Source organism: Manis pentadactyla, chromosome 9, assembly GCF_030020395.1.
Source record: "Manis pentadactyla isolate mManPen7 chromosome 9, mManPen7.hap1, whole genome shotgun sequence".
In the NCBI taxonomy this organism is placed as follows: Eukaryota; Metazoa; Chordata; class Mammalia; order Pholidota; family Manidae; genus Manis; species Manis pentadactyla.
In genome coordinates, this window is record NC_080027.1 from 118,822,597 (window position 1) to 118,843,761 (window position 21,165).

Below are 21,165 nucleotides of genomic sequence, written 5' to 3' on the forward strand. Positions count from 1 at the left end.
GCTCCAGGGCGTCCCCCAGAAGGGCCCAAGTATCTTGGGTGTCTTCCCCCCATCCCATTCCACTTACCCAGGCCGAGCGGAAAGTAGGGCCAACCAGACTCTCTAAACCCTTATTTGTGTTTAACTGTTTCAATACTGCAGGGTGATTGTGGGGCAAGACGGAGGAGAGGCACCTTCGACTAAGATGTGACCTCCTAGTTGTCGCTTCCAGTTCCCAAGACCACCGACCCCGAGGCGAAAAGCCCAGGTTTGAGTCTAGGAATTTTCTCAGCCGGGTTCACAAGCAGGGGGTGCAGTGGGGAAAAGGCTGGGCGGGGCGGGGCCGCCCAGGAACGCAGAGTATCAGGTTTCTCCCAACCAGCCAATCCTGAACGTAGAAGGGCGTGGCCACGCCTTGGAGGCGTGGCCGACGGCGGTGGGGGTCACAGCGTCCTGGGGCGAGGCGCTGACGTGAGCACTGCGCACCTGGGCCGGACAGGTAGAGCCAGTGCGGGACGGGGAGTCGAGCCCACAGCCTCTATCTGCGCAGAGCCAGGTGTTGCTTGCCCAGACAGTTGAGGAACGCGCTGGTGACGGGTGATCTTGACTCGGGACTTGATTCGGAGGGACGTCCACTTCTGGTAGCCGGTCTGAGGAAAGGTGGGGACGCCAACTTCTGGAGACTAGCTTGAGGGAGGAGGGACACGCTCGCTGTTGAAGAGGGTCCGTGCCAGGGTTTGCGGAGTTAGGAAAGCTTGCTTGGGGACCTCTGTTCGTTTGGGGATACCCTTTGCGGTTGGGTGCCTGTCGTCCCGCTCCAAGTACCTTTTGGGCGGCCCTAGCCCTAGAGCGCGGGGCCGCTCCTGAACCCACACTTCTGTCGACTCCCTTTCCCTCCCCACCCAACCGGAGTGTGCTGCTCTTGGCCCCTACCCGCCTCTCATTGGATAGAGCAAGGCGCCTCCACCCCTCTGGTCTTAACCAGCACTCTGGGCTGCCGCCTTCCCCTGTGTCCCAAAGAGGGCATTTCCCAGGCCTGCTGCCCTTGGCCCAGGTGGCTGTTTGGGGACTTTGGGAGAGGGGGCGGCCACGAGCTTTAGCCAGTTTGTTTTCTCTCCTGGAGTTTGTTTAGCACAGTTAAGCCCCTAGCCCTGGGCCTGGGAGACACCCATGATTTCCAAGTGACCAAGTTTGGTGCTGGGGAGGGTGGTGCTGGGTGTGGTTGCTCTGGGGGTGAGGCTCTCTTTGCCTGAAGGGGATGGAGGGCGGGTGGAGAAATGGGGAAAGTCTTCCAGGTCTGCCTGGAAAGGAGGCCCGGGGTGCCACTCTTCACAGGAAGCCTGCCTTGAGGCAAAGGGGTCATTCCTGTCCTAGCCCTTCTCTTTTGGTAGATATCAGAGGTGTAAGGCAGGGACTGCAAAGGGGGAAGGTGCTTAAATAGGGGTTGATGAGGCTGATGCTGACCTGGGAGAGGAATTTAGTGTTAGATGTATGTATAATGCATGGTAATGGCACCCAGTGTCCCGCAGTGCCTTCTCACTGGCCCCCAACTTCAGTCCAGCAGGGAGGAAGGGTGTGGAAATTATGGCTAGAGATCCAGAATTTACCCCTAAGCTGGGCTGCACTAAATGGAGGAAAGGCTGGGGAACTTGGAAGAGGGCACTTCAATTCTCTCCAGGAGGAAGAAGAAAAGTAGGACCACCATTGAAGTCTGTCTAGAAGAAATGGGGGGTGTGTTTCACTCTGATCAAAATCACTGACAGCTGAATCTTGGCTTTGGGGTCGCCATGTCCCTGGAAATTAGTCTGGGCAGGGCCTAGACAGGTGGCAGTGGGGGTGTCATGGAGAACCTGCTATCCGGAATGGGGTGGTTAGTGCCTTGGGGAGGTCAAAAGGGTCCTGTCCCTGCTCAATGCCCAGTGTGAGGGGAGTGGGTGGGTAGCATCTTTGTTCTTTTGCTAGTTAAAGACCTGTTGGAGATACAGGCCTTGAATTTAGCTGTGATGGCAGCTGGATAGCAGGGCTGAGTTCACCTAGGCTGAGGTTGTTCTGTGGACATTGGAATTTTGGGTGGTGAGAGTGTTTAAGAGAGAACTGTGATTTAGGTGTGTTTGAGGGTGGGTGTCATGCAGTATCCTCCCTAACTACGTCACTGGCACTCCATTCTGCTTGGAGCTCTGTTATATGTTTTTGGTTTACTCTCAGTGTATGGAAGAAGGAAGGGACTTGGAAGGCAGGGTACAGTGGCAGGATTTGCTGCAGCACATCCTGACTCAGGAATGTTGGGTCCAAGCCCCAGATAAAGCACTTAACTATTCTGTGCCTCAGTTAATCCAACTATAAAATGGGGATGATAATTATACCTCTAGCAGATCATGAGGATGAAATCAGACACATTAAGTAAAAGTGAATGTAAAAGCTGTAAAGCCTATGTAGATACAAATGATTGTTGTTATCATGGTCTCATCAGCTTAAGGCCATCATCTTTTATGCCTTCCAGGGGTCAAGACATGTCTTAACTTCCTGTGGTTAAAAAAAAAATACTGCTTGTAGTTTTTTTGAAATTATAAATTGAAACATGTCATTGTAGGAAAATGTGAATCATATATAAAAGTATATAGACAAGTGTAAAATTTACCCATAATCCTGTTGCCTGGTAACCACTACAAATATCATCGCATTGGTATATTATTTCTTTCTCTTTTTCTATTGTGTGTATGTGTATATGCAAGTGCATGTTATGTAACAAGATGGAGACACTACCATCCAGTCAATATCATATCCTGCATTTCCCCCTCTTAACTTCATATTGTAAACATTTCCCCAAATCCCATAAAAACTCTTCAGACACTCTGTTGCTAATGGCTGCTTAATGTTGTAATCTGTGAATGTGTGATTAGCCATTCTCCTCTGTTTTTTTGGTTACTTCCAGTTTTTCCCCCTGTCTGTGTTTAGAGTCTTAGTTACTGGATGGCTGGATAGCAGGAGGGGGAGATCTTGGTTGACTTCCAGAAGGTGGAGAGGGTTAGCAGTACAAGGTGGTGCATGGAGGAGGGCACACTGAGGTGGGGTTGCTCATGTGTAGTGCCATCTTGGGAGAACACCGAGAACCCAGGGCTCTAGATCTTAACCATTGATCTTTCTGGGTGGCTGCTTCTCCTTCCCCATCACTATATACCGGTCCTCGTGTTGGCTTGGTTGCCTCAGTTTTTTTCTTGATGAGCCGTGGGTAAACCAGGATAAGCCCTTTTCTTCAAAGTCCACGATCCATCAGGAGGTGGATTTCAGGTGTCTGGCAGGCCCAGACACAGGACCTACCAATACTGAAATAGAAAGTGTCAAAAGCCCCTCACTAAGTTGACCAGTTTGCTTCCCATTTCCCAATTCTTCCTGTCCTTCCCTTGCCCCATCCCCCTCTGGTAGGCTAGGACTGAGGAGAAGGTATAACTTGTCCTTGGGAGAATATGCAGTGCCTCCTCCTTATAAGGTCAGAGTTCTCCTGATTTTGATGGCTTGACTTGCTGCCCTACAACCACCTAAAGCAAGGCCAAGAATGTGGGGGTGGGGGGCATCTGAATACTGCATGCCAACAGTATTCACCTGCCCACTGTGAGCTGTACTCCTGGGGGAAGGTTTCAGTTGCAGGACTTGGTAAGTGGGTCAGAAGGCTCAGGTGAGAGCAGGTCCTGCCTTGCTCTTAAAGTGCCAGAGGCTGAGCTGGGTTTGGGTTTTCCCTATTGGCTGGACGTCTGGCTGGGAAGAGAAGTGGTGTTAGGGGCCAGCCCCTCAGTGAAGCCTCTCAGAGTGGGAGCCTTTGGCTGACTCACCAGGTTTGGTTTCCGAACCTCCATCCAAGTGAGGATCCTTCTGGGTGTGAAGGTGACTTATTTATCTCCCTTCACTCTGCAGGCCATTTGTGGCCTGTTCCAATGTGGATTTCTTCAGCGGGTCTGATGAAAATATTGAATTTTAGTGTTCAGTGACTAACTGTAGTGTTTGACACACGGTAGCTGACGAACAAATATTTGTCGAATCAATGTTATTTTGCAGGAGTCCCCGTCTCAGCTTAAGTAAAAACAAAGTAAAATGAACACACTGAGAAACATCTAAACACAACATCCCAGGCAAACAATTCTCCAGGGACTGGTTCTTCTTCAGGCACCCGATCTGGGAAGGCCTTTGTGTCCTGCCGTGAGTGCTGGCTGCTGCCAAATGTTATCTGCTGTGCCTCTGTATTTTTATGAGAATCAATTGCAGACTTTACCCAGGCTGGCTCCTGCAGCCAGTCAGGATAAACAGACCCAGGTGAGGAGGCTGTCCTAGCAGTACAGGGCTTATCTTCTGCCTGTTTCTAGTAATACAGGGCTAGGAACTGTGGGATTTGGTAATTCTAGGGCTTGTGCTTGACCAGACTCGGTTGCATGGCTGGGTGCTCCGAGCCTTTGCCTCTGGTGTTCCTAAGCCTTCTCCCAGACACTGGATTTCCTGTAGATAACCAGCTCAGAACCCTTTTTCTTGGTACAGAATCACTTGGTGGCTCAAAGAAAGGAAAGCTGACTCAAAGCCCAGCTCTTCAGATCCCTGTGGATACGCTGCCTGTTCATCTACGTAAGTGAGGGCTTTGGAACTAAGACCCACCTACTTCTGTCTTACCACGATGGTGTCATTTCTTATTAAAATAGTCCCCTTCACCTTTAGTTGACTTGTCTAAAAAGAGAGTGTGCTTCAAGTTCTTGTCCATATCCTTGCTGTTTCCATAGCTTCTTTTCTTCCCTATCCTGAGATGAGATTGAAAAGAGCAGTTTCCTTCTCGTCCAAAGTCCTGGTACTTCAGGAAGGACTGTGTCCCTGCGGGGATGACATCATCTTTTTATTTTTCTGCTTCAGGATTTAAATAGCAGAAATGTGATCTACTTACATGATAAGTCTGATTTGGCTCGCGCATGAAGTAGAAATGGCTTGGGAATAAGAATCAAAAGAACCTTTTAACCTCTTTTCTTTTCTTCCCCACCTGGCACAGCTTATTGCCATATTTAGTTTCTTTGCTGTAATCTAATGAAACTGTAGCTCTATCCTACGGGAACAGTGGCTGGGAAGAGTTCCCAGTGGCTGGCCTAATTCTCCTGCTCTCCCCACTTCTTCCCCCTTTTCCCACCCAGATCATGGCGCTCCACCCCCGCAGGGTTCGGCTGAAGCCCTGGCTGGTGGCCCAGGTGGATAGTGGCCTGTACCCGGGGCTCATCTGGTTGCATAGGGACTCCAAACGCTTCCAGATTCCCTGGAAACATGCCACCCGGCATAGCCCCCAACAAGAAGAGGAGAATACCATTTTCAAGGTAAAGGACTTCCTCTGCCATCTGACCTAAAACATCTTTCAGTGCTCTTAGACCTTTGCATCCTCTGTTCTGTTTTCTATGTTGGCATAGGGAACATACTAGAGCCGAAGTGCTGGCACAACAGAGAGCATGTTTATGATGGGGTGCCCACACTTAGTGGGCATAGTGATTTCTCTTGTTGGTGCACATCTATAATTGAGGCTGTTTATTCTTTCTCATTGGTCAAGGTACTCAGCTCACATCCCAAAGGGTCCCAGATGTGGCTGGCTAAGCTATAAGGGATTATTTTGGTGGGGTTGTTCCAAAAGCTTCCAAAGGTCAGCAGTTGGCCCTTCCTCTTCATTCACTAAAGGCTTCTGCTATAGAGAGAGGTGTCTAGGCCTGGGAATGGCTATTCAGACCGGGAGAGAATTATTGAGGGCTAGCAGGCTAGTCTGTAGAATGGGTGTAGAGGACTCTATGCAAGTTTTTCTTTTGATATTAAACTATTGTGCCTCTGCTTAAAAATTAAAGGCAATTTAATTTGGGGTTTTTATTCTACAAATATGTTAAATAAAAAATAGCTCTGATATGAGTTGTTTTACTTAACTGAAAACAAGTTTAATCACATGTCATTTTACAAAACTTAAGTGAAACCAAAGCTTGACTTAAAGTGGAAGTAGGTTGGAAGCTGTCTGTGGGCAGGAGAGTCATATGGTTTGTAACTCCAGACCCGGTGCTTCTGCTCCAGACCAGCTTCTCTGTGCTGGTCAGCCTTCGATCTCATGAGTAGATTTAGTTCCTGCACTCCCAAGATACAGAGATATGAGTTTATGCTTTTCTTCCCTCTAGAAGCTGGAAGTCAGAAGTAAAATCCAATCCCTACCGGGGTCTCTCACGATTGAGGTCCCAGGTTCTTGCTGAGACTGGGTTAGGAAAGGTGGGTTCACACCTCAAAGGCGAGCCAGCCTAGAGATGTTTCCCTCCCACCTCAGTTATGTCAGGTGTAGACATGAGACGTGCAGAGAAAACTGGCTGATGGCACTTAGAAAGAAAACAAATGAGTGCTTTTAATTTAAAAAATAAATAAGGATATAAAGGTGATAAGGAAAACATCCGTAAAGCAGCACCAACTACTGGAGTTGGCATTGTGAGCAGGATGGGGCTGCCCTGGCCCAGCTGGCCTCCTGTTGTGGCCTTGGTCTGAAAACTTGACATGCTGGAAGTGTCTGGTGGTAGCTGGTAGCTTCCTGAAAACCCCACTCACAAAAGCAATTAGTGTGCTTAGAGCTGTGGGAAGCTGCTTTGTCTATTTATTTGCAGAATGCTAGGGGGGGCCTTGGAAGTCAGGAGAAGAGCGAGGGTGCACTCACAGGTGCCAAGCTCTGACAGGCTTTCAGCAGGGTATGCAGCGGGGCAGGCGGGACAGGAACCTTGAATGGGTGCCTGCTCCATACCCTAAGTCCATTACCTCATTTAATTCTTGACAGCTCTGTAAGGGGGGGCTTACCTTCATGGTGTCGATGGAGAAGCTGAGTTTTAGAGGTGCTCAGTAACTTGGCCAGGCACACATCCAATAAGTGGTGTGGTCACGATTTGGACCCAGGCCTATGATACTGCCCCTTCTGCCCAGGAGTTGGAAGGCCACAGGCCTGGCTTCAAATTCTACTACCATCAATAGCATGTGTGAGCAAGTCATGTATGTAATGTCTTTGGGCTCTAGCTTCCCTTTCAGCACAACGGGAATGAAGCCAGTCTTGCCTGCCTCCCAGGACTGTTGTGAGAACTGAGTGAAATGATGTATGGGAAGGGACTCGTAGACTACCATAAAGGTGCAGAGATTATTTCCATTTTAGGAAGAGAAATGGGGACCTGTGCAGTGACTGGAATCTCAGGAGCAAGGTTGAGAGTGGGTTTGAACAAGTAATGCTTATAAATCACAATGATCGCCGTATGGTAGGTAGCACCATCTGCCGTATCAGCTGGGGTCCTCCCCCCACTGGAGTGGGCCCTGGGGCATGGCTGTGCTGTGAGCAGCAAGGTTGTAGCTGTGGCTCTGGCTTAGTCTAGCTGTTCTCTGTGGAGGGGAAGGGGTTTAGGGAGCCACAGAAATGTGCAGACTCGTGCCAAGGTCAGCACAGCCCAGGCCAGCGGGGTGGGCATGGAGGATCAAATAAATGGAAGGGGAGATGTGGGAGGCAACAGCCAGGGACCGCTGGGCGCAACAATGTGCCTCTCAGACACCAGGGACCAGGGAAGTTGAAATCCCCTGTAGGGGGTTGGAATGGTGCCTATGAAGCCGCCTGGGGCAGCAGACATTGTCAAGCCTCGTGACTGTGTTCCGCAAAACAAACGGAGGAGCGCCTGAGTCTGAGAAGATGGTATAGAGTCTGAACTGGAGGAGGACTTGTATTATTATTGGAAGAAACTTCCTCATGACTGTGAGGCTTGCAGGAGTCACTGAGGGTGATCAGAGATCTCAAAGGATGGGGCAGAAAATTCCATTTCAGCTTGAAGAAGCCTGTGGACAGGAGCAGACCGGGGAGTTGGGACTGGACAAGTGGAATGTCCTGCCAGCTTGAACCAGCTGGTGTGTGTGCCCCTGACCTTGAGTTTTCTGCTAACGACATCCCTCTTTTCTGCATCAGTGAATATGTCAAACTCCTAAAAAAAAGATCTGAGAATGTGTGAGCAGTGGGGGAGAGTAAAATCCTGTGAGCAGACACATATATGCCTGTTAGACCTGGAAACTGAAAACCAGAGAGGAGGAGCCCCTGTGGGTTAGCCCAAGCCACCGGGCACTGGCATTTCCAGCAAAATGTTTCCAATGAAGTGTGAGGTTGAGGCAATAGGGAAAGGCAGGGGATGTGGGCCTATTAGGACTTGAGGCCCTCAGGCTCGAGCTGAGGCAAGTTGAACCCTCAGAGTGTGCTTCTTGTCCTCCTACAGGCTGCTTCTCCAAAAGGCACTTGGTTTCTGCAATATTTATGCATCAGATTGAAGACTGGACAGGGAGGGGACAGCAAGGCCAAACTCTTCCTGTCATATACCTTCTCCCTTTGTCTAATTATCACATAAGTAATTCATGTCAGAAACAAATAAACCAAAAAAAGTACCTGCAATCCTGCAATCCAAAGTTACCATTAGCATTTTGGTGTATATTTTTCCAGATTTTTCTTTATTTTCAACTCTTCATTGTAGCCATTTTAGTCTCGACAGGTGGTACTGGCACCACCACTGGAGAAAAAGCTCTTCCTTTCAAAATATCCTGTTGCATATGCCTTAATTCCCCAGGCCTTACCTTGCCTGGACCTGAGGCTGGTATTTCTTGCCACCGTCTCTGTAACTTGCGATTGGGATGGTGGGGTTGCCAGGCTGGGGATGTGTGTCTGTGCCAGAGAAGGTGAACACAGTTTGCGGTGTTTCTGGGCAGTAGGAGGTACTCACTAGTTTCCTCTTTTTCAGGCCTGGGCTGTGGAGACAGGAAAGTACCAGGAAGGGGTGGATGACCCTGACCCAGCTAAATGGAAGGCCCAGCTCCGCTGTGCCCTCAACAAGAGCAGAGAATTCAACCTGATGTACGATGGCACCAAGGAGGTGCCCATGAACCCAGTGAAGATATACCAAGTGTGTGACATCCCCCAGCCCCAGGGCTCCATCATCAACCCAGGTGAGGTTCCAGCTCTGGGGAGACAGTGAACCATATGCCATGTCTGGGCTGGGCTCTTAAGGAATCAACTTCAGAATCAACCAGCTTACAAAGTTTAAGACTGGTAAAGCCAGAAAACATTTCCTGAAGAAGGACCCAAAGAACAAAAGATGGAAACTCAGCAAAATCTTCTTGCTTACTTAGGGGAATACCTACTAGTCTGATGGCTGAAAGCATTAGAAAGTAGAGGGGACAGAGAGTTATGTAAAAATAAGCTTCTCCTGGGACTCAACATGGAGAGGAGAGGCCAGGCATTTTTGAAGAAGGATGAATTAAAACTTAGGATGTTTGAATTCGGAACCCAGCTTTTATCACTTCACTCCATGTGGGACATTCACTGAATCAAGTCATATGACTGTTGAGCTTCAGTTTCTTCAGTGGTAAAATCTGGGCTCTCATCTTTCCTGCCTTCTTCAAAGGCTCTTATAAGACTCAATTGACATGACATGTAAAACCACTAAGTTCTTTTTATAAAGAGAACTTTATAAAGTGTGATCTCTCTATAAGTGAGTGATCATTTAATTTGTAGGATACTTTTGCTAAGAGGTACCACCTGATCATCCTGTTTACCCAGTGCTTAACAAGTACCAACTAAGAGCCACATATGTAGACTTGTTGGTGTCCTTGATTCCTTAAAAACGATGCTAATGTGGGAATTAAGAAATTTCTAGGAGAAGGGAGGAAGGTTTATAGCTCGTGGGGGGGGGGCTTACATTAGGGCTCTGGAGGAGGAGTTAGAAGTGGGGTTAACACGCCCTCGGGCACTGAGGGTGCACACTGAACCCTAGGAGCCTCCATGCTGGCAGTCCCTAGCTTGTACAGTGGGTCAGCAGCATGGATGACAGTGCAGCCTGAATGATTAACTTGCTGGCTTGTTTGTGTTTCTCCCATAGGGTCCACTGGGTCTGCTCCTTGGGATGAAAAGGATAATGATGTGGATGAAGAAGATGAGGAAGATGAGCTCGATCAGTCACAGCACCATGTTCCCATCCAGGACACCTTCCCCTTCCTGAACATCAATGGTGAGGGGGGGTGGCGGTACAGGGGGATGAGGAGGATGTAAGGGACTTTGACCTTGTCACTGCTGACCCCTCAGTCACCAAGGCACTGGGGGCAGTGACCAGGCCCTGTGGCCAGGCTGCCTGTCTGTCAACAAGTAGGGGTCACAGGCAAGGGAACTCTGATGGTCCCATTATCACAGTGGGGTGACTTTGACGCATGGGGAACATCTTCTGAATCATATAATAATTTATAGAAATTTAAAACAAATTCATTCTCAGTCCCACATACACATACATCAGCTGTTACAAATTTTGCTGGTTCCCTTCAGGCCAAGTGCAGACTCATTTTCATGAATTGTAGGCAAACTCTTCCAGTTTTCCTCAGTATAAATTTTGTGTCACTTCCTAAACAGGGTCTACTCTGCTAAGGCTGTTATCATGGGAAACTTCTGATTTCTGCAGCTCTTAATACTATGCTCTGACAGAACCTAGCTGTAAGAGACCTTTCTTTTATGGACATTTTGAATTCAGTTTCCCAGGAAAATAAGTTGAGAGGTTGAAAGGTCACTGTGTTGACAGAGCAGGTGCTGATTTTCCCATTGCACGTTCTGAGGGCGCCCAAACACAAGATGAACTGCTCTTCTGCAGCTTCCTCACTTGACCTGTCCACTGAGATGCCCCTAGTCAAATGACAGGCATTCAGTTGAGCAGCTTTTCACCGCCTTTCTCGTTCCATGTGACCACTGTGGACCAAATGAGATGCATGTGCCACCTAGAAAATTTACTGTACCAAGATGATTCCTTTGGGATTTTGGAGGGCCCTACTCCAGGTGATGCCCTACCTTCAAGAATCAGGAAATGACTCTTTTTATCTGTTCACTGGCCCTCTTTCACTTACTGCCATTTATATCTTTGCATCCAAGTGATGAGTAAAGAAAAATACCATCAAGCTATTTCAGGTCGGCATTGCCACATGCTATATTCTCACTGAGTGAAATTTTAACAGTTGCACATCCGGAGGTGTGGGATCCTTTCCCAAATCCTTGGCTGGCTCATTCTGTTATTCTCACCCCTTAAAGGGGTGCAACCTATTTTCAAAATCCTGATTTCCTATTTCTGTTCATATCTTATTAAACCTAATGTTGTATGACCTTATTTTAGGGACTTTGTGGAAAGATGTGGGTCATATATTAAAAACAAAAAAGTAAAATGGGTACATAGATTGTACACAAAGGGTCAAAGAAACATTAACCTATGTGATTTCAGAGTTGTTGGGGCAGAGGAAGAAGAATTGTTGAAGAATAGATGCCTAAGAGGTGAGGCTAGGAGGAGAAATTGGTAGATTTTGGAGTGGGCCAACTTTGACAATAGCAGGAAAATAGGATAGGGTTTCCATTCTCTTTTTTTGAAAGCTTTAATTGGATGTTTTTGAATGCATAGTACTCTTACATGGTTTAAAATTCATAATGGTACAAAAAGGTAATCAGTTGAATTTCATGCTGTCTCTGAACCTCCCAGTTCCTTCCTGAAGGAGACAGATCCTTCCAGGTTCTTGAATATCCTTCCAGATGTTTTGTGCATGTAAAAGTTTTTTTTTAATGGAATTTCTTTACATTAACACTTACTTGAAGCTAATCAACTAAATCAGTTGGGTTTATTTTATGGATGACAGGGAGCTTATTTTTAATTGCTGGGGTCAAATTTTGCAACTGGGAACCTCTCATTCATGCCCATTGTAATTTAACCCCAGAGAAAACCCACTTGTCTATCAGTCTTCAGTCAGTGCAGGTTTTGAGAACTAGGAGTGTAGGGGCGAGGTCATGTGGTTAGGATGCAGAACAAGGGAGCCTTGTTTCTTATTACATTGACTGTGGGAACCACTGATGGGCTGCCACACTGCGTCATGGTCCTGTGTTTGACTCTTGTCTATTGACCGTGTTGGGTTTTAGAGTCTCAGAACAGCTGAGGTGCATGTGTGTGCCCCTGCCTGCTCACCCACATCCTTCTGTTTTAGGTTCTCCCATGGCACCAGCCAGTGTAGGCAACTGCAGCCCTGAAGCAGTGTGGCCCAAAACTGAACCTCTGGAGATGGAAGTACCTCAGCCACCTATACAGCCCTTCTACAGCTCCCCAGAGCTGTGGATCAGTTCTCTCCCAAGTAAGTGAGACTTGATCTTCATAACCGGGTCCTCGGCTCCTATTACAGTCCCTTTCCTACCCCATCTTCTGTCCATTTCTATGCCATGTATAGAATCGCTAAAGGCAGCCTCTGTGTCTGGTTCCTGGCTGGCCGATGAGTTATCAGGGAAGAAGAAAACATTTGTCATACCTCCTTGCCCATCGGCATGTTCTGATTGGTTGTAGCTCTAGGGTACTCACCTCTTAACTGGGTGAAAGGCCTGGGATTTGGGGATAAGGCCAGTTGTGTTATATTATAGGGAGGTTAGTGGCCATGGATTTGGTTAAAAGAGCCCCTTGCATTTTGAGGGGCTTTAGGACCCAGAGGAAATCCCTGAATTGGGCACAAATTAACTCAATGGAGAATCCATGTCAATGCCCATCTCTCTTTCATACTACACGTGGTGGGGAATGTGAGTGCTAGAATTTTGTCCAAGAGGCAGATAGTTTATTGGATTAAATAGACACTTGCAGAGCAAAACTTAACTTTGCTGTGAGCTGTGTCCTTTTATGATATATTACTAGAAGAGATCTATGGTATGTGCTCATGTGTGTAATTTGCAGAAAGATGGCTTGGTACTTTTTCTTATTCCTTTAGAAAAGATATTAAGCAGTGAGCCAAAAATGAGGCACATAACAGATACCTAGTTTTTAGTTCCTTCCAGTGCCTATTGATATGAAGACTCAGTATGAAATGGGGAGACAAGAATCCAGAACTTTGCTTTGAGAAATTCTAGCCCTTAGGGTGTGGTGATTGAACAGAGGTAGTGTGGTTGGACCTTGAACTGTTTGCTTTCAGGCAACCTTTGAGTGAATATTCCAGGGATATGTTGATGTCTCCCTTTATTGCAGGAAGGATAACTATTGGCAGTGGCCTTCCTGAATGCTGGTTGAAAGGTGGCTTGATCTTGATGGACTTGCATGAGTCTTAGGGATGGACGGGCAGAGCAACAGAGCAGGACTCTCACTGTCCTCTCTCACCTTGCAGTGACTGACCTGGACATCAAGTTTCAGTACCGTGGGAAGGAGTATGGGCAGACCATGACCGTGAGCAATCCCCAGGGCTGCCGGCTCTTCTATGGGGATCTGGGTCCCATGCCTGACCAGGAGGAGCTCTTTGGTCCTGTCAGCCTGGAGCAAGTCAAGTTCCCAGGTCCAGAGCATATCACCAATGAAAAGCAGAAGCTGTTCACCAGTAAGCTGCTAGACGTCATGGACAGAGGACTGATCCTGGAGGTCAGCGGTCATGCCATTTATGCCATCAGGCTGTGCCAATGCAAGGTGTACTGGTCTGGGCCATGTGCTCCATCACTTGTTGCCCCCAACCTGATCGAGAGACAAAAGAAGGTTAAACTGTTTTGTCTGGAAACATTCCTTAGTGGTGAGTATTTTTTCAGAAGGTTGATGGTGGAAACTGCTTCCTGGAAGTATGGCTTCCTCCTTCCCTCCACCACTTCCCTGGCTCTACAAAAGATGTTGACCAAAAAATTTCTTCTGGAGGAAGTCAAGTAGAACAGAATCTTGGTTCAGAAAACTAAAAGTTACCTGGGCAACAAGGCAGCGTGTTCCAACACTCTAAAGCTGTGTGCTAGCAAGCTATTTTTAGGTTGATTATGGCTCCTTTAAGGGCTAAGGAGGGAGACAGCCTTGTCTTTACCCCCAAATACTGCCAGTTTACTCTTAACTTTGGAAGTTGACTCTGTTCATCATCAGAAAAACATACAGTCTTCTCATTTAGGAAATACCTGAGTGGGAATTCAAGACAAGTTTAGGGAGAGCCCTGAGATGTGAATTTTACAATGTGTTTTAAACTCCAAGTCTCTTTCAGTGATGTCCAAAAGAACCCACTGAAATGATAAAAATGTTCTATATTTGTGTTGTCCAATATGGTAGCCACTTGCCACATGTGGCTATTGTGCAAATACATGTGACTAACGTGACTAAGGATCTATCTAATTTTAATTAGTTTAAATTTAATAGCCGTATGTTGTGGCTAGTAGCTGCCATATTAGCATAAAAGATGGTATTTACTGAGTGGATATGGAATGACCCACTAAACCAAACTTGCTCTTCCACCTTCTGCAGATCTCATTGCCCACCAGAAAGGACAGATAGAGAAGCAGCCACCATTTGAGATCTACCTATGCTTTGGGGAAGAATGGCCGGATGGGAAGCCCCTGGAAAGAAAACTTATCTTGGTTCAGGTGAGGAGATAAGGATGTATCAACAACTCTGCCTTTTACCAATGCTTTAGCCTCTGGGTCTGGGGTTGAGCTGTGTTCCGGGGTCCATCAGTTGTGTGGGTTTGTAATCCCATCAGATGTAATAGCTTACTCAAGCTTTGTACATTGTACAGTAGGACCAAGCTGGAGACTATGGGGTCTTCAAAGGGGCTGGCTGATTTAGCAGGGACCTTATCTTTCATTTTTTTACCGACATTAAAGTCTTGCTGAGACCTTTATAAGATACGACCCTTTCAGCTTTTTTTAGAAAAACCTGTGAGTTACTTTTAAGAACAACCTTTTTCTAGGAAGTGGCAGCAAGACCATTTGAGTCTGGCCCTGGAATTGTGCGATAAGGCAGGTGCTGAATGAAATTTGGGTACATTTCGTCTTGCTAAATAAGCAGTTATCTATTTGGGCATGTGATGGTGTGCTACATCTAGGTTCTTTGCCTTCATCGAAACCAGCGTGGCAGGATAGTCCAGCGAGATGAAGACACTCCTTGTATTTAGAGTTTAGATTGGAGGGTTTCCCTAGGGCTTTACTGATCCTTCCTTTAATCGTGAGTCCCTTGTGCTGTTTAAAGATGGCTTTTCCTCAGCAGATGCCCTTGTGCCCTCTGTCTTGAACAGGTCATTCCAGTGGTGGCTCGGATGATCTACGAGATGTTTTCTGGTGATTTCACACGATCCTTTGACAGTGGCAGTGTGCGCCTGCAGATCTCAACTCCAGACATCAAAGATAACATCGTCGCTCAGCTGAAGCAGCTGTACCGCATCCTCCAAACCCAGGAAAGCTGGCAGCCCATGCAGCCCACCCCCAGCATGCAGCTGCCCCCCGCCCTGCCGGCCCAGTAAATCAAGCCTGTTGTCTCCCTTCTCTTTTTTACAATATTGTACATATGGATATTTTTTATTATTCTTTTAAACCTCTCTTCTTTCTAACAATGTTGGTAGTCTCTGACTCTCCAGATATGCCTAGCTTTGAGAGTTGATTTAATTTATGAAAAATTGCCCTTCATACTTTCCCTGTCTTTTTTAAGCCTCCCAATGGTAGTAATGTAGTAGAAGGAGATTTGGCCTTGGAGTTTGGACATCAGGGTTCTAGCTGCAGCTTTGCTTCCATAGTGTGACCTTGAACCAAGTCTAACCTTGGCTCAGATTCATTACTGTAAAGTGAAGGGATTGGAATGATGCCTGAAATAATGCCAACTTTAAAATTCTGACTCGATGACTTCATTCTACTTGTACAAGGGAAAACCGCCTGGAACAGAACCCTTCTGCATTGTTCTTGTACCACATTTTTTTTTTCTTTCATTAAAGTTCCCTCAAGCCCTGATTTGTCCAGGATTGATCTCTGTTTGACCTGTTCTGCTAGTATAGTAAGCTGGCTCCTTGATGGGGGAAGTGAGAGGGAGGAGAACTGGCTGGTTGCTTAGGAACCAAGCTTGATATCTAAATACAAATAGGTGCCAAAGTCTGAAAGTCATCCGGCGTGTGGAGTAAATGCTCATAAACTAAGCTTCCAAAGGGAAGCTGTTGACATAGAAGGCCTGGGGATTCTGTAAAAGAATGGTTGTCAGGTGTTTACCTTGCTGCCACTCAAAACACCACTGTGTGTGTGTCGTAGATGAGCATACATGACTTGGCGGTAATCTTCAGGGAGGACAGAGTTCTCTTTTTCTTTTTTTCTTCTTGGAAGAAGACCTGGGAGTGAGCTGGACAACTAGGATAAACTCTTCTGACTAAGGGACAGTTCCTCCTGTTCTGGAGATGTTTACAGTTTTCCTGTCATTTGGATTTTTTGCAGTCATGAAAAATAGGCTGTTGAGTGTATTAAGGCCAGGGTGAAGAAGGGTTGGGCAGTGCTCTTCTGGAAAAGGCTCACATAACATAAACCTGCTTGTCTCCCTTTCTAGTGGAGGAAGCTGGGCAGGAACAATTTAGGTGAAGAGTGGTGTAGAACGTTGCAATTGTAGCTGCCACAAACTGGGCTGATCTATCCACTTTTGCTCAGTTCCTGACCCTTTCGTCCTCCCCCCTCCTTCTTTAAAATATGAAATTATACATAACTTAAAGCCCAAGACCTAATCTCTGGTTGCAGGCCCAATCCTCTTGAATACAGATGCCTATTTGTGCCAGGCCATATTAAGAAAATCCATGTTTAGTCTGCTGCCCTTAAACCAAGGCAACCTCCTGCTTGCTACTGAAGTTGAGCTAGCTATAAAGTTGGGTAGTTTCACTTAAAAAGCCATAAGGTCAACTCAATCACAGGTGGCAGTGGGAATAATTTATTTAGAATGCTTAAGCTGTGGTTTAGGGTCTCTAAGGGATCCAGTGGGATCTGATGTTACTAAAGTTTGACCAAGAGAAATCTCATTAGGTCAGGTGCTCAGCTGTGAGCAGAAGGTCAAGAGACCAGGAACCTGTGAGGAACAGAAATTTTTAATTTTTTGGTCATTTTGTTGAGTTAGGTGAAGTCAGGGATTTGGTCTTGATGTCTGTCTCTCTGTCTTCATAGCTCAGAGTTAAAAAGAACTCACTATAGGTAAATTGGGAGGGCAACTTTTGGATCTGGGCTGGTCCCTTTCCCTCATTCTGCAAGATGTCAACAGCCAGGCTGTCAATCTGGGTGGTAGCCCAGATAATGTGAGCTAGCAAAAGGTTTTGAAAATAGTATTCTGAAGTGTCAGAAGGGATCAAACTTCTAGTATGTGACTGTAGTGAAGTTTATTAATATGTCAGTGGAATGGATCAGTGGTTTTAAATTGTCTTAACGAGTTAGCCCAGTTTCCTCCTTGTTTTTTTTTCTTTTCAGAATGTTGGGAGATTGCAAGCAGGGTTTTCCGCTGATAGTCCTCAGTACTCTTCTCTGGTCCTGTTGGATAGAAACCAGTTGTCCTTTCTGTCTTGGAGACTCAGTCTGCCATATCTCGTGGCTACACTACTCACCTCCCTTGGCGTCTTCTATTTTTTTGCCTTCACCTTGTTTAAGACTAGGAAGGGAGTGTCACCAGCTCTTTTTTTTCATTGTCCATTCCACAAACTAGATTAGCTCCAAGTTAAAAAGAACCCATTGTAGGTAAATTGGGGGGTCAAGTTTTGGATCTGGGCTGGCCCCTCTGCATATAATTAGGTCCTTGGTTATATATTCAGATAGCCCCCTGTACTTTCTCCTTCAGAATAATCAATTCCCTTGTAATTGCTCAACATCTGTGTCCTCCTTAACTACAAACTTCCTGAGGGTAGGGACTGTTTGTCTTGGACTTTGCTGCCAGCTCTTAGCACAGTGTCCAGTACATAGTATGTTCTCCAATGTTTGTTTTTAGAATAAATGATGAACTAAGTCTTTCATTTTAGGGTTTTATTGCTTACCATCTGTAAGTCTGGGAAGAGGAAATCCCGGGGCAAATAACTCAAAAATGGAAATCAGCCAAAGGGAGAATTAAGTTTAAAACCCGTTTATTGCCTAACAAACTGCAGTCGGGACCAGTCTCTCTTTCCTGCTCCAGCAGAAGCAAAATCAGCCCTCCCCCTCACCTCTCAGGTACAGATAAGCCCTGCTTGCCCAGGTAATTACCCATTGATATGGAGTTGAACTTCTCTCCACCCTTGAGGAATGATGCAAATGCACTAAAGCCAAACTTCTTTCCACCTCTGAAAGCCTACTGATATGCAGATGTATGAAAGCCAGGTGAGATGTTCTGGAAATGTTTCAATTTTTACCCACACCATCATGGGAAAATAGATATGGGGAAGGAAAAACATTCTAAAATTGGTTTCTAGTCTGTGCTTCTGACTCCCTATGAGCTAAGAACCAACAATCAGCTGGGAGCCCGTATAAGCTGGTCCTTTTCCTTCCAGGTTGGCCCCATCTTTATTCCAGCTGTAGCTCTTTACACTCTGAAGGTACCAAGGTAGAACTAAGAGTGAAACCTCCAGTGCAGGTGCCCGAAGTTCCCTTAGCCTCTGCTCTGTTCATGTATCAATAAATTCCGGTCACATCAGATACGTGCTTTCTCATGTTCTTTGGCTGTGTAGTATGGATCGTATCACTGGTAGTTAAAGAGGTGTTAACCGTTCAGTGAAATAACACCTTTTCTTCTTTATGACATGACTGAGAAGACTCTGCATTTCTGCTTCTCATTTCTCATGTGAAAAAGAGTGTGCCCGGCTTCTGGCTTCCGGGTGAAGTGGGACCCTACATCAAGTAACACCAGGCAGGGCATCCTCCAAAGCAAACAGAGGTAGCGTTGGGCGGCCGGTTTCGCCACGGCCAGCCTTCTTTCGTCCACTTCCGCCCGCCTCCTTCCTACGCAGACGCGCAGAGCCGGCTTCTGATTGGCCGGAAGGGGACGGGTCGTAGGCGCCCACACTTCCGGCAGACCGGCGCCTCGGGGCGGCTCGGCCCCTAAGTTCTAACGCGAGGCGCTGGAGCGGACTGGTGACGTCACGGAAGGCGGCGGGGAGGAGAGGCTGTGTTGGGCATGCGCAATAAGGTCGACTTGGCCGTCCAGAACCTGACTGGCAGCGAGAGTCCTTCCTCTGCGGGCGGGGTTTCCAGCGCCGCCGCAGGGGAGCCCGACCCCTGCCCTCCCGGTAGCGGGCGGGAAGCTGCCGGGCGTACCGGAGCCCGCGAACTCGCAGCGGAAGTGGAAGAACGTATGTGAGTGACAGAGAGACCTCTGTCTCATTTAAGAAATCACGATAATATGCTCAGGAGAGGGTGTCGGAGTGGAGGGAGCCCGCCTTCCAGGGGTCCGTGGATGTCGGTCAGAAGGGGAGAGCGGGGCGTCGGAAGTTAAAGTACAACCGTCCTGCAGTTCTAGCAGATTTCATTTGTTTACTTTCATGTCTCAGGGTGAGGTGGTGGTTAGTCCACATTGTAGTGTATGTTAGTTGAATTGGATTGCTATTCTTAAAGCTACTGTGGCGGGAAGGGAGCGGTAGTTGTCAGTGGGAAGAGTGCGAACCTAGAACTCTGTCTCAGGAGGGCATTTTTAGGTGAAATGCTCTGAATTTTGCCAAAGATTGCCCTGCCTCTCCTCTGCCCCAAACTGTTTAAGGTTTGAATTAGATAAAGTAATTTGCAACAGGTAAACTTTAGAATAGAAGCCAGAGAGAATATAAGTCTAGAGGAAAGGCCAGAATGACACATAAATTTGGGACTAGGGGAGACTAAGGCAACCATAGAAATCGGGTGGCCTTGGGACTCCGACTGGTCTGCCTTAGCACATCAAAGCTGACAGAGGGGCAAAATGTCCTTTGGAAGATGCTGTAAGATTTAGGGGAAGGCTGTTGGCAGGTTGCTTTGTTAATAATCCCCTGCTACTGCTCTGTTTTTAGGGTCTTCCTCAAATGTCTGGAGCTCAGAGATGCGGCCCAAGGGAGGGAACTGTGGCTAGTTAAGGAGGCCATGCTTGATGTTGCTCCCAGATCCCATGTCAACACTGAGTCCTCAGCTGCTGGTGGCAGCTGCTCAGCAGACCCTGGGCCTGGGAAAGAGACGGGGCCCACCCCGAGCCGTTTGCCTTCACCTAGCTGGAGAGGTGCTGGCTGTGGCCCTGGGAGTAAAGCCGGCTCTGCTCTATGACGTCAACTGTGCAGGGGCATCAGAGCTCCAGAGCTATCTGGAGGAGCTGCAGGGCCTGGGTTTCCTGAACCAGGGACTTCACATCCTTGAGATTGGAGAAAACAACCTGATTGTCAGTCCTGACCATGTATGTCAGCACTTGGAGCAGGTGCTGCTTGGTACCATAGTCTTTGTGGATGTTTCCAGCTCCCAGCCTCACCCTTCTATCTGCTCCCTGGACGAGGTACAGGACTTGAAGGCCCTCGTGGCTGAGATCATCACACATTTACAGGGGCTGCAGAGAGACCTATCCCTGGCAGTCTCCTGCAGCAGGCTCCATTCCTCAGACTGGAATCTCTGTACTGTGTTTGGGATCCTCCTGGGCTATCCTGTTCCCTATACCTTTCGCCTGAACCAGGGAGATGACAACTGCTTAGCGCTCACCCCACTACGGGTGTTCACTGCCCAGATCTCGTGGCTGCCCGGTCAACCCCCAGTCTTGCTGTATTCCTTTAGTGTCCCAGAGAGCTTATTCCCAGCCCTGAGGGATATTCTAAACATTTGGGAGAAGGACCTGAGGACTCGATGTAGGGCTCAGAAGGACTTCGCTGACCTCAGCATTTCCTTTGAGATAGCCACACTGCCAGCTGTGGCCCTGTAACTCTTCTCCCATGTAGAAGTTGCTCAGTAAATGGCCAGCTCTAAGTCAAGGATGGCAAAGAGGAATCATCTCAAGTGTCAGTTCTGTGCATCTTGAGAACACCAGGGAAGAATGCTATAATTTGTTGGCCACATCTGTAGTGGGCATAGGTATAGGTGGTACTGGCATTGGTAGTGCATATTTGCCATCTCTGTACTTAGGGAATCCCCTTGACTCAGCTCATGTCTATTCGTCATCACTGGGTAGGAGACAGAAGGAAAGAGATTGCACAGAAGAAGGGTGGTGGAGGACAAGTCGTATGCCCTTGTATGGTCCCGCTGTTAATACACCTGCCATCTGTGGGTAGTGTCTGCCAGAAAGTAGAAGGACTGCGTTTTACTGCCTGTTTATATACCTCCAACTGATTTAGACTAGAGAGAGTAGACCACGTGCTTAAATGTCTTAACCTTTGTGATGTGATGTGTCATTCGGGAATAAACCGAGAGTTGTGAGGAACAGAGACTGTCAGGTGACATTTATTTGTTTATTT

The 21,165-nt window shown here is 47.3% G+C and overlaps 2 protein-coding genes across 7 annotated transcripts; both read left to right on the forward strand.

The window, feature by feature from the left end:
* The first annotated feature begins 170 nt into the window (after positions 1 to 170).
* On the forward strand, positions 171 to 15,742 carry IRF6 (interferon regulatory factor 6). 5 transcript variants are annotated; one of them, XM_057508011.1, is made up of 11 exons: positions 485 to 639; positions 4,030 to 4,284; positions 4,504 to 4,587; positions 5,139 to 5,315; positions 8,760 to 8,964; positions 9,897 to 10,025; positions 12,019 to 12,162; positions 13,035 to 13,079; positions 13,171 to 13,563; positions 14,268 to 14,386; positions 15,037 to 15,742. In XM_057508011.1, exons 4-11 carry the CDS (start codon positions 5,142 to 5,144, stop codon positions 15,259 to 15,261), a joined length of 1,434 nt encoding a protein of 477 aa, XP_057363994.1. In that variant the 5' UTR covers positions 485 to 639; positions 4,030 to 4,284; positions 4,504 to 4,587; positions 5,139 to 5,141; the 3' UTR covers positions 15,262 to 15,742. The 5 variants fall into 5 exon arrangements, with proteins under 5 accessions (XP_036768320.1, XP_036768321.1, XP_036768319.1 ...); XM_036912425.2 differs by lacking the exons at positions 485 to 639; positions 4,030 to 4,284 and adding an exon at positions 171 to 247; XM_036912426.2 differs by lacking the exons at positions 485 to 639; positions 4,030 to 4,284 and adding an exon at positions 457 to 478.
* A 2,913-nt stretch (positions 15,743 to 18,655) lies between these two features.
* C9H1orf74 (chromosome 9 C1orf74 homolog) lies at positions 18,656 to 21,131 on the forward strand. 2 transcript variants are annotated; one of them, XM_036912433.2, is made up of 2 exons: positions 18,656 to 19,065; positions 19,750 to 21,131. In XM_036912433.2, exon 2 carries the CDS (start codon positions 19,827 to 19,829, stop codon positions 20,634 to 20,636), a length of 810 nt encoding a protein of 269 aa, XP_036768328.1. In that variant the 5' UTR covers positions 18,656 to 19,065; positions 19,750 to 19,826; the 3' UTR covers positions 20,637 to 21,131. The 2 variants fall into 2 exon arrangements, with proteins under 2 accessions (XP_036768328.1, XP_036768327.1); XM_036912432.2 differs by having other exon boundaries at positions 18,657 to 19,069.
* The last annotated feature ends 34 nt before the right edge of the window (positions 21,132 to 21,165 follow it).